Source organism: Vigna umbellata, chromosome 1 (genome assembly GCF_029865625.1).
Source record: "Vigna umbellata cultivar VRB3 chromosome 1, Vumbellata_1.0, whole genome shotgun sequence".
NCBI classification, from domain to species: domain Eukaryota; kingdom Viridiplantae; phylum Streptophyta; class Magnoliopsida; order Fabales; family Fabaceae; genus Vigna; species Vigna umbellata.
The window spans coordinates 81140393-81153306 of record NC_142165.1 but is presented as its reverse complement, the minus strand read 5'-3'; the positions used below and the strand labels follow the sequence as shown (position 1 = coordinate 81153306).

The 12914-nt window shown below is 37.9% G+C and overlaps 2 protein-coding genes across 3 annotated transcripts; one reads left to right on the top strand and one right to left on the bottom strand.

Annotated features, from left to right (window-relative positions):
- The first annotated feature begins 2468 nt into the window (after positions 1–2468).
- On the top strand, positions 2469–4355 carry LOC148206569 (protein FAR1-RELATED SEQUENCE 5-like). The gene has a single exon (XM_088108094.1). The coding sequence runs from the start codon at positions 2469–2471 to the stop codon at positions 4353–4355; it is 1887 nt and encodes a 628-aa protein (XP_087964220.1).
- Positions 4356–8423: 4068 nt separating this feature from the next.
- LOC148206568 (uncharacterized) lies at positions 8424–11122 on the bottom strand. Of its 2 annotated transcripts, none has more exons than XR_015783609.1 (3): positions 10071–11122; positions 9065–9900; positions 8424–8980 (listed from the first exon to the last, which is right to left on the bottom strand). XR_015783609.1 is itself a non-coding variant. In XM_088104385.1 (3 exons), exons 2-3 carry the CDS (start codon positions 9116–9118, stop codon positions 8558–8560), a joined length of 477 nt encoding a protein of 158 aa, XP_087960511.1. In that variant the 5' UTR covers positions 9119–9187; positions 9271–9408; the 3' UTR covers positions 8424–8557. The 2 variants fall into 2 exon arrangements, 1 of the variants encoding a protein (XP_087960511.1); XM_088104385.1 differs by lacking the exon at positions 10071–11122 and having other exon boundaries at positions 9065–9187; positions 9271–9408.
- Between the last annotated feature and the right edge of the window lie 1792 nt (positions 11123–12914).

Genomic DNA, 12914 nt, shown 5'->3' with positions numbered 1-12914 from the left:
CCTGTCTGAGGCTGGTCCAGGTGTTTCAGTGGTGGGATAGCGTGGTTGGTGATGTGATGTGAGGCCAAGGAGTGTGGGGTGACCCCTCATCAGTTGGAGGAGCAAGGTGTGCAAGGGATGAGTGAGGGTGTTCAAAAAAGGGTCTGGTAATCGTTTACAGCATCCCTGTAAACGATTACCCGAGAGAAAATGGGAATTTGTACAGAAAGTCCAACACAGGTACTCAGTCAGGTGAACAGGGGTCACCATTGGGAAAAAAGGTCAGTTTTAGGCACTTCTGCACCTGTCTGAGGCTGGTACAGGTGTTTCAGTGGTGGGAGAGGGTGGTTGGTGATGTGTTGTGAGGCCAAGGAGTGTGGGGTGACCCCTCATCAGTTGGAGGAGCAAGGTGTGCAAGGGATGAGTGAGGGTGTTCAAATAAGGGTCTGGTAATCGTTTACAGCATCCCTGTAAATGATTACCCGAGAGGAAATTGGATTTTATGCAGAAAGTCCAACGCAGGTACTCAGTCAGTTGAATAGGGGTCACCATTGGAAAAATTAACTTCAAAACTTTTGTATGAGATAAATAAATTCATGATAACACACCATTAATAGAGATTCAGGTACATAACATACACAACAATAATACATTGCACGTTTGAAATATTACAGTTATGCATGAAATACTTATAATGGTGTTCGTACAAAATTACAGTTATCCTAAACCCACTATTGGTTGTGTGCTTGATTGGACGTTGATGGTTGGTCAGATGGACGTACAAATTTGCGGAGGATGTCATCCACATTGAGTTCCTTCTCTGCCCACATAGGAAGTCGAATCACAGGTTTTGGTGTCTCCTTAACAAGGTCAATTGTAGGAGGAGAAACTTCAGCTTGAAAAACCTTGACTATAGAGCGATGCGTAATATTGAGGTAGTGGTTTTGCCTAAATGCAGTGAAGGGGTGGACCTAAATGTACAAACGAAATTTGTAAGAAGAAGAACACTTAAATACCAAAAAAATAATTGTGGTAGTTAAGTACAAATTTGATGGCTTACAAGATTGAGTATCATAACGGAACCAACTCTGATATTGTCTGCAATTTCAAGATCTTCAAGAACTTTCTTGTGCAAGGAAGCCTTCATCGTGGCAGTTGGGTCCTTCAGAAGTTGGTTTAATAAGTTAGTAATGTAGCATAAAATGTTATGTTGTTCAATAAAAGCAATATTACCTTAAGAGTCAACTGCATATCTCCCAACCCATTTGGTTTGCACTCTTTCAATATGCAAACAACCAATGGAAGGACCTCAGCTGATTTTGCCTCTTGGAGGGAGTTAACGTTGTCGAATTTTCCATCCTTTACGAGACCTATGATAAAAATAAATGAAAACAAATTACACGTAGTAAACGTAATAATGTTGTTGGAAGCGTGTATGAGATTCACTGTATCGTGGTGTTCAATAAACATATGTGCCCATTTCCAAGCATTGGAGTTGAAATCTCGTTCATAGGTTGCGTCAGCAACATCACGAGAAAATTCTTGTGTCGATTTCGGTTGTTCTGTTCCCGTTCTATTCATGAAAGCTGCTTGGATGTTACCTGCAGGACCAGGAATAAGCGTTGCGGAAGCATCGCATTTTTTCAAAAACGATTCAAGGACATCATCATCATAAACAAGGTCTTCCCATGCATCCATGATTATGCAGAAATTTCCTGTCCACATTAAAATTCTAGGTTAACGACGATACATCAGTAGGATGATTAAAGAAGTCACTCACAACTAAACAATGGTAAACGGGTTACAGATAGTGTCACCTGATTGAAGCGTACACAATTGGTTTGTCCCCGAAATTTAAATACAAGTACGTCGACAATCAAATTACATGAAATGAATGTAACAAAAAAATATTAATATTACATCTATTTCCATTAAGTTAACTTGTTAAAATGAAGTTACATTAATTGTGGGGAGATAGTCTGATTTGATGGGTAGGCTTTTTTTAGTGAAAAGCATTGATTGGGGGTTAGGAGAGAGAAACTTTATGCTGACAACCATCAATGCATGCTTTCACAGATAAGCAAATACGTGCTCCAGAAGGCAAAAATCTGACTTTTGGCGGGACTACACAGCTGCGTCAACAACCAACGTTAACATCCAACGTTAACATTTACTTCCATTAACCAAGCACTTGCAGACAACTTACCCGGGTGTTCATTAAAGAGAAGGGCCACAACGAAGTTCGGAGGTTTGGTGAGAAGCACATAAGGTTCATTTATGGTGGACGTAAATGTAGAAGATGAGGTTGGTTAGGACCACTAACCTTCATTAAAGGGCACACGATTTTCCACCACGGTACGTTTTAATTACTTGTTCGAAAAGATTATATTTTCATTATTTTTGTAGTTGCCAGTGGTCATAGTGGTAAGTGTGATGAGTCAATATAATTTGCTTTATCTCTAAAGGTGGGTTTAATGTCAACGCACACAATGGATGGGGATCAAGGGAATGACTATAATGACAATGTTGATGAGGCTAATGAAAGTTTAATGGAGATGGACCCAACAGTGCATATGTGTTTTGACTCAATGGTTGAAGCAAAAAAATTTTACACAAACTACGCCATTAGACGTGGGTTTGCCGTGTGGACTAGAACTTCTAAAAAAGATAAAGACAACAACGTCTACTACCTCAGAATAGTTTGTTCAAGGGAGGGAAAATATGTGTCTTCCGTCAAACCAGTGGTAAAAACACTTCCAAGTCAAATTAACCAATGTCCTGCTGGGATAACCATTGCAAAGAAGGAGGACAAGTGGTTTATAAGGACCGTTGTTCTGGACCACAACCATGATCTTTGCGCAAATAACTCCAAACTATTTGCAGCCAATAGAAAGTTAAGCATGCATGCAAAACACACGTTGGAGGTCAACAACGATGCTGGAGTTAGGTTAAATAAGAGTTTCCTTAGCATTGTCAACGATGCGGGGGGCTATGAAAACATGGACTTCGTCGAGCGGGACGCAAGAAACTACATTGGCCAACACAGAAGATCTTTATGTAAGGATGGTGATGGTCAGGCACTCCTACGACACTTTTCGTCAATGAAAGATAGAAATAACGAGTTCTTCTATAAAATTGCACTCGATGAAGGGAATAAAATCTGTAGTGTGTTTTGGGCTGATGCAAGAAGTCGTGCTGCATGTGAAGAATTTGGTGATGTTGTTTCCTTTGACACCATTTACTTAACAAATAAGTACGACATGCCATTTGCGCCTTTTGTTGGAGTTAACCATCATGGACACTCCATTTTACTTGGTTGTGGATTGTTGTCTTCGGAAGACACTGTCTCATTTGTATGGTTGTTCCAATGTTGGCTAAGATGCATGCGTAACAAGAGTCCTCAAAGTATTATTACCGACCAATGCAGAGCAATGGCCAACGCTATTGAACAAGTGTTTCCTGATACGAGGCACAGGTGGTGTTTATGGCACATTTTGAAGAAGTTGCTTGAAAAATTGCACGGGTATAGAAATTATCCAGTTATCAAAACCGAACTACATGCGCTTATATATGATTGTGTTTGTTCAACAAAATTTGACCATGGTTGGAAGGAACTACTTACCAAACATGGATTGGACCAAAATGAATGGCTATGTAATTTGTACGAAGAGAGACATAAATGGGTTCCGTGTTACTTGAAAAAAGATTTTCGGGCAGGCATGTCTACGACTCAGAGAAGTGAGGGAATGAATGCCTTTTTTGATGGATTTATCAATTCTACAACAACACTTCAACAATTTGTGGTCCAATACGACAATGCAGTCAGGGTAAAGGCCCAGAAGGAAATAGAAGCGGACTTCTCCTCCATGAACACCACTATTGCATGTGGTTCTCAGTCACCAATTGAGAGACAATTTCAAGTGGAATACACATATGCAAAGTTTCAGGAGGTCCAAACTGAGTTCCGTTCAAGGATGAATTGTTTCATCAAAGACACCTTAAAGGAGGACTTTTGGAACACTTACACTGTAAAAGAGGAACGAATGTGGGAGGGTAATCGTGTACAAGATAAATTTTACAAAGTTCAATTTCATCCCGTCACACAGACAACCACTTGCTCTTGCCAACTCTTTGAGTTTAGAGGAATTATATGTCGCCATTCCCTCTTGGTATTTGGTCAAGAAGATGTTTACAGTGTTCCCACACAATACATTTTGAGGCGCTGGAGCAAAAATATTCGAAGAAGACACACACTAATAACAGCATCGTATAGTAATTCGACAAATGAACCACGCATGGAAAGATACAAACTGTTGTGCAAACGTTTTTATGAAATTGCTGAAGTTGCATGTGAGTCTGAGGAAGCTAGTACTTAATTGGAAAAAGAACTTAATTGTTTGGGTAAAAAATTTGGTTTCAGTTCTTCCATGACAAATAACATCATCAGTGATACAGGCCAACTAAGATACGATACTGGTGCATGCACGTCAATACCACTTAGTCCAGTTGGAACATCTGATGTCCTTGTAAACAGTCCTGCAACTGTTAAGCGAAAAGGACGTCCACGCACAAATAGGTTGAAGTCCACTGTTGAGAAAATAACCAAAAGAAGAAAGTCAAATTCATTCACAAAGACTTCAACTTCACCCACCGAACAATGCGTGAGTAATTAATTACGTTCAAAATTTTCATTAAATACTTTTTAGTCTATCAATTATGTTTAACTTACTACTTGTGTTGTTTCAGGGCGAAAGAGCAAGTAATGTTGTTGAACGTGATGACCGTGTACAATTTGAAGCGGACACTATCCAACTATCACAAGATACCGAAATTGGTCATTTTGGATTTTTGTCGTTGTTGTCAACTGTACATAACAATTTCGATAACAACATCAGTTGATATATACAACTTCTTTGCTGTTTTTTTTTGTTATTTTTTTCTGTTTTTGTTAGTTATAATGGTCATCCATGAAATCCCATTAATGAATGTTTGGAATGCATATGACTACACCAGAATTTGACACAGTAATCGATTACGAGGATGTGGTAATCGATTACTGTGGTCAGTTAATTAAACCAAACTGTCCCACTGCATAACGTCTATATATTGGAATCCTATACATAACCGCCTATTCACGTCCTTCCTCGAAATCGTTTGCAAAAGCTCACTTCTAACAGTGGAAAACCCTAAACGAAATACAATGGGTGATCGTGGAACGAAGAAACAAAAGGCATCTTCTTCCGTTGGTGGACGTCGACGCCGCCGGAGTCCAACCCCATCACCATCGTCATCCCCTCCAACGCCCACCAATGATCTCTTCTCGTCGGAACAGCAACAGGAGAAATATGCCCAACATTTTGTCAATCGGGAAATTTTGGAAAGTAAGTATCTAGAGTACGAATACTTTGAAGGAAAAAATTTTCAATTCTATGACATATTAAACGAAGCTGGGCTGACTGAATTTGTGTGTTTAAGAAGACATTACCACCCACAATTAGTCAGAGTGTTCTACAACAACATGTCAATATCGGATACTGGGGTTATTCGAAGCGAGGTTAAAGGTGTAAAAATTAGGGTTAGCCGTAATCTTTTTCAACAACTCACTAATCTCCCATCTGATGGTGTTTGTTACGAAGGAAAACTTGTAGATCAGTGGAAAGAACAATACGATTTTGTGACTGCAAGGCAACTACTGTGTAGAGATGATGCAGTCATACATTCTAGAATACTAGCGGGGCAAATGAAGGTTCAACCAAGGATACTTCATTACGTTCTCACTAGAGTATTAATTCCTCGTGCAACGAATATTGGTCAGGCATCCGAAGAGGATATTATGCTGCTATGGGCATTTTTCAATTCCATTCACATTAACTGGGGACATCTTATTAGATATAAGATGAAAAGAGCATTAAGGGACAACGCAAAGTTGCCATATCCACATTTGATAACCATCTTCCTTGAACACTTTGAAGTCCCTACTGAAAGTGATCCCATTTCAGAACTCAAGTTGAAGCAAAAAATTGGTTGTGAAGTTGTAGCATCATTTGGTTATGTGCAAAATGATGAAGGAGAATGGGTTCCCAAAGGCAACGCCCCCCATCCCCCCTTACAAGAAGTTCAACATGAAAAAGGACAAGATGATGAACAAGGCAGTTCATCTACAACACTAAATAATGTCATCAACCGCATAGAACAACTTCAAACCTTTGTTGGTACAAGATTTGATGCCTTTGAAACTCGATTTGATGCCCTTGAAACAAGATTTGGAAACATGGACGTGGTCATCAATACAAGGTTTGATGCGTTGCAATCGCGCGTTGGGAACATTGAACAACAACTGCAACACTTCCAAAGTGCTTCTCAAAACAATCCTCAGACTTAGAATTGGTTGTTTAGGCTTTATTTTATGCATTATAAAGAACTATGTACCACAGTTCCTGCTTTGATCATTTCAAGTATTTAATTTAATGAAGTTGTTTACTTTCAAAATGGTTCCTCAATTCTCGACATTTATTATGTAATGTTCAATTTATGATACACTTAATAGCATGACAGTTGTGAGTAAAACACCAATACCACTAACCAATACCACTTAATAACACTGCAGTTGTCTGTAAAACTAAAACTGACTTTTTTTCCCAATGGTGACCCCTGTTCACCTGACTGAGTACCTGCGTTGGACTTTCTGTACAAATTCCAATTTCCTCTCGGGTAATCGTTTACAGGGATGCTGTAAACGATTACCAGACCCTTATTTGAACACCCTCACTCATCCCTTGCAGAGCTTGCTCCTCCAACTGAAGAGGGGTCACCCCACACTCCTTGGCCTCACATCACATCACCAACCACCCTCTCCCACCACTGAAACACCTGGACCAGCCTCAGACATGTGCAGAATTTCATAAAAGTCACCTTTTTTCCCAATGGTGACCCCTGTTCACGTGACTGAGTACCTGTGTTCGACTTTCTCTACAAATTCCCATTTTCTATCGGGTAATCGTTTACAGGGATTCTGTAAACGATTACCAGACCCTTTTTTGAACACCCTCACTCATCCCTTGCACACCTTGCTCCTCCAACTGATGAGGGGTCACCCCACACTCCTTGGCCTCACAACACATCACCAACCACCCTCTCCCACCACTGAAACACCTGGACCAGCCTCAGACAGGTGCAGAATTGCATAAAAGTCACCTTTTTGCCCAATGGTGACCCCTGTTCACGTGACTAAGTACTTGTGTTGGACTTTCTGTACAAATTCCCATTTTATCTCGGGTATCGTTTACAGGGATTCTGTAAACGATTACCAGACCCTTTTTTGAACGCCCTCACTCATCCCTTGCACACCTTGCTCCTCCAACTGATGAGGGATCACCCCACACTCCTTGGCCTCACAACACATCACCAACCACCCTCTCCCACCACTAAAACACCTGGACCAGCCTCAGACAGGTGCAGAATTGCATAAAAGTCACCTTTTTTCCCAATGGTGACCCCTGTTCACCTGACTGAGTACTTGTGTTGGACTTTCTGTACAAATTCTCATTTTCTCTCGGGTAATCGTTTACAAGGATGCTGTAAACGATTACCAGACCCTTATTTGAACACCCTCACTCATCCCTTGCACACCTTGCTCCTACAACTGAAGAGGGGTCACCCCATACTCCTTGGCCTCACAACACATCACCAACCACCCTCTCCCACCACTAAAACACCTGTACCAGCCTCAGACAGGTGCAGAAGTGCCTAAAACTGACCTTTTTTCCTAATGGTGACCCCTGTTCGCCTGACTGAGTACCTGTGTTGGACTTTCTGTACAAATTCCCATTTTCTCTCGGGTAATCGTTTACAGGGATGCTGTAAACGATTATCAGACCCTTTTTTGAACACCCTCACTCATCCCTTGTACACCTTGCTCCTCCAACTGATGAGGGGTCACCCCACACTCCTTGGCCTCACAACACATCACCAACCACCCTCTCCCACCACTGAAACACCTGGACCAGCCTCAGACAGGTGCAGAAGTGCCTAAAACTGACCTTTTTTCCCAATGGTGACCCCTGTTCACCTGACTGAGTACCTGTGTTGGACTTTCTGTACAAAATCCAATTTCCTCTCGGGTAATCGTTTATCAGGATTCTGTAAACGATTACCAGAGCTTTTTTTTGAACACCCTCATTCATCCCTTGCACACCTTGCTCCTCCAACTGATGAGGGGTCACCCCACACTCCTTGGCCTCACATCATATCACCCCCCACTCAAATTGTCCTTCAAATGAACTGGTTTTGACATTCGTCACCCATGTTACCCAGAAACACTCAAACACGAACATCTTACAAACAAGCCTGCAACTTAGGAGACACAAAAAATGACCACATTCTGAAATCCACAAACCCACAACTCATAATAACAATGGTATTGAATAAATAAAATATGAGACCAATTCAAAACCAAAACTCAAATTTTATTTCATTGAAATAAATCGGATACATTAAACATTGTTTTCTTAATCTATTTACAATGATTACAATTATCATTACTTTCCAAATAACATTTTCCATCAACTAAATACACAGATCACTCATTTTTTATTCTAAGCACTGCGGTTCCGGTGTATGGAGTCCTAAGTGCTCTTCCCTTGTAACGCCTTCGTGATCCAACCCTAACATACGTTTTCAAAGGTTGTTCATTTCCGTCAATGTCAGTAGGTGATACAAAACCAGTGTTCACGGATGGTTCTGTACGAGGCACACTTTGTCGAACGTCATCTTTATTTTGCCTTCTTGCCTTCTCTTCAGCCAATTGTGCCTCCAAACTTCCAACCCTCCTTTTAAGTTCTTCAATTAGAAATTCTTGTTCCTCTAAGGCACGCATAAAAGTTTCTCTGCGAATTCTTTTTTGTTTCTTCTTTCCTCTTGGTTTAGCATCCTTTCTTTTAGGTGTTGGTCTGTATTCCTCCTTATCCTTGGTTGAAGGACCACCATAAACATCGTCAACAACCTGAAATTTAACAACACATTACAGATTACACAACTTTTGTCAATATATGAAAACATAACAAACTTCCGATAACAAACAACTTACCAAACTTGTCTCCATACACCGTTTTACGAACTTGTCTCCAACACTTATATTCATCCAATGCAATATTCATGGAAATTTATCAATAGGACCTTTTGGTGGAACAAAGAGCTCAAAAAACCATACCTAAGACAAATAAATCATCTTAACTTGTAAGAAACTTAATTCAAAAAACAATTTAAGTAATTACATCAAATACTATTAATTACCTGCAGCATGTAAACACAACCATCAACGTAAACGTTTGAAATACCTTTGCATTTCTTCAAGCCTTCTGAAGCTTTGCACAAACTACGTAACAGAAAACGATAAACTACACTACCCCAACAATAACTACCCAAACCACTTAAGTTGTCAACAAGATTAAACATTACGGGAAACACTTTCCCGCTACGTTTTGGAAATAAAATCTCACTTATCCCTACCAGGAGGTAAAGGCTACAAAAATGAGAACAAGGGATCTTTTTCTTGTGTTTTCGCATTAGAATTTTGTATATCGAATTCAATTCCTTTGTTCCTTTGCCTATGTATTTCACACATTCAGTATTGCCTAACTTTTCCTTTAAGTTAATATTTGCACCATCTGTACTCAATCTCAACCCTAAATAAATATCATTTTCATTTATATTCAAAACTTTATTCCCAACTAAAAAACCACTACTACAGTCGTCCCACTTACCCAATAACTCACTCAATGTATTTCTACCTACTTTAACATTGACATTGACATCTAAAAACCACGCAAATGGAGTCCTCGCAATCAATGACCGATGCTCGTCTGTCAAGCGTTCGTTCAAAGTACATATATACTTTGTCGAAAAAGAGTGACGAACACTCAACTGCATAAACCAAAATAAAATCATCAAAACAACGAAAGCCAATAACCCAATAACCCAAGAACCACAACACAAGGATACCAACCCCAAACCTTAACCAAAACCAAATAAGCATGCTACGAGATGCCCAAACCGAATAACCAAGCTACGACATGGAATGGAAAACCACTTACCTTCGTCGTCGGACAATGGTCACCGGAACTTCCCATTCCGCACGATAACAGGAGACGAAACTGGACGGAGACAACACCACGCACACAGAACAAAGTGAAGCGGCACGAAACGCGACCTTCGACCTTTCAAGAGAACGGTCCTTCGTTTCCAATGGAACAGAGAAAGGGCTATTTTCGGATTTTCACTAAAAATAAGGGTTACGGACTTCCGTTTCGTAGGTTTTAAAAAAATATTATTTTTAAAACAAACCAATCAAACAACGACACGTGGCGTTGTCAAAATAGTGTTAAAAATACGTTGTTGGAATATCGCGGTCCTAAAATAAAAGGGATTGGATTCCCAGTAACCATAATCGATTCCTTACATCTTTTTAAAAATATTATTGCTACAAATCTGCACATGTGAGGAGTAAATTTGGTCTCTTTTGAAGGTAAGGAATTTGCTAGGTGAAGACGAAGCATATTTGCGCCTGAAGAGGAAGAACGAAGCCCATCAAGGAAGCTGCATTCGGTTACGCAGGAGGAGTATTCGGTTCCGGTGAAAAAAGCAATATTAAAGGGTGTTGTATTCGGTTCCCATCACTGCTGTATTCATTTCCAGCCATGTTATTCGATTCCAAGCTTGTTCATTTGGCAACGGAGTGGTGTATTCGGTTCCCAGGTCTTCGTATTCGGTTCCTCATTGCACGTTTCCTTACATGATGGTTGTGCGAGGTTGGAGGTTGAAAATGGTTCCGAGATTGGACCCTGGCATGACGGTGACGGAGGTGGAGGATGGTGGAGAGTGGAGGATGCAGACTGGAGGATGTAGAGTGTGTTTGAAAGGAGTGTTGAAGAACATCTTAAACTATAACAAGAAACAAAATAGTAAGAAAGGAGTGTATGATGCAGAAGAGGAAGAAGATGATGTACTGTTGTGCATGAAAGCAGATTCAACAATGGATATGAAATCTGCAGAGAAGATTTCGATCCCATTAAATCAGCTTATGAAATGTGAAGAAGGTGACAAGTAGTTGTGTTTCCTTTGCTTTCATTGAAAATGAAAAAGAAAGATAAGAAGGTGCACGAAATTTCCTAGAAACTTCCTGACATAATATATACGGTGGTGGTGGGTTTTTAAGTCTATGGATAATTTTTATTTATATTATATTATTGTTTTTATTGTGTTCAAATTATAAAAGAAACTCTTCCATGTTTAAAAACTTTGGGAATATTTTCAATTATAACCTTTTATTAATTTTTTATTCAAATATTTTAACATGTGATGATATTCGTATCTTCTTAAAAATAAATTCATTTTACTAAAATAATTTTTTTTATAATATTAAAATTATTTTTAATAATTAATGTTAATTTTTTACTCTTTATAAACATTTTTAGAATTAAATATAACATTAACAATTATCATTTTATATTATTTTAATAATTAGGGACATTTTGGTAATCTTTAATTACTATCAATTAAATAAATTCTTTTTATTTGTCACATCAATTTTACCTTCAAATTCACTTTCAATTACCTTCAAATCTATTTAAACAAAAAATAAAAAATTTATCCTCAAATTCATTCAATCATTCTTCCCAAATCATCTTCTCAAATATCCTTAAGTCAACAAAACATAAAAGATAAAAACATATTATCAACCTTTATTTAAAAATATTTCACAAGGTTCCACGTAGACTTATTACATTATTCAATGGAAATACTATATATCTTAAATATATTTCTATTTGAAGGACATATTCTATAAGTACTGGATTCTATTGCATTTATAAAAGTAAATTTGTAGTCTTAAGTCGAAAAATCCCATTTTAAGTAAGTTATTATTAAGATTGATGTAATGATAGATATTGAACAGTGTGTATAATAGCATAAATTCAAACCTCATTAGCATTAAATGTCATAAAAAAACACTTGAGTAAGTTGTGGCCAAGGTTGTCTGCTAATTTCATTTTGTTTAGTTTTTGTGTATACTGATTCGGACCCGTGACAGGGAACATGCGAGGAACGAAGTAAATGCAGTTGTCAAATTTGAACAGCAATCTACCATTAATCAGGTCTATTATAATCCAGTATACTCCAATAAACTTTAGAAAAGTATACACATAATTTAAAGATAAGCTAATTACACTACGCAAAACATTTTATATAATAATACTATAATTTGTGAACATGACTGTTATTATTAATTACAACAGCTCTGTCTGTGTCTGTGTCAATCATTCTTATTCACTTTTGTTATATTATTAATGCAATATTATATCATTTCAATTTAGACGTTTCCTCTTTCTTTCACCCTTACTAACTACTAATTAAAAATAAAACATGACACACTAATTAATGATTGACAATACAATTAACTGGTGACCTTTGTAGTAAGAGAAAACTACTAACACATTAATTGTTGACGTCTACGGTTCATTTAATGAAAATGATCACAAATACACAACTTAAAAACATATCAAAATTTCGTTTAGCAAAAATAGAATACTAAGAATTTTTTGTAATTGCTTTCAAATTTACATTTACAATGCTTTAAAATTGGTGAAGTATAGAACAAAATTATTTAAATTTTAATTTAATTTCTATGAATAAGACATTTCTCATAATTAAGATATAAATAAATTTTAAAGATAAGTGGTATTTTCATGGTGGATTGTGTATTTGAAAAAACTGTTAAATCTTTTGAATTTAATTATACATATATAAAAAAAGTAATTCATATAGAAATACTATTTGTAATACACCCAAAACTCATAAAACATTATAAAGATACTTAATGATACTCTCAAAGGAGAGAGATGTTCGTCAAATAATGAGCTTCAAGTCACCACAAAAAGGAT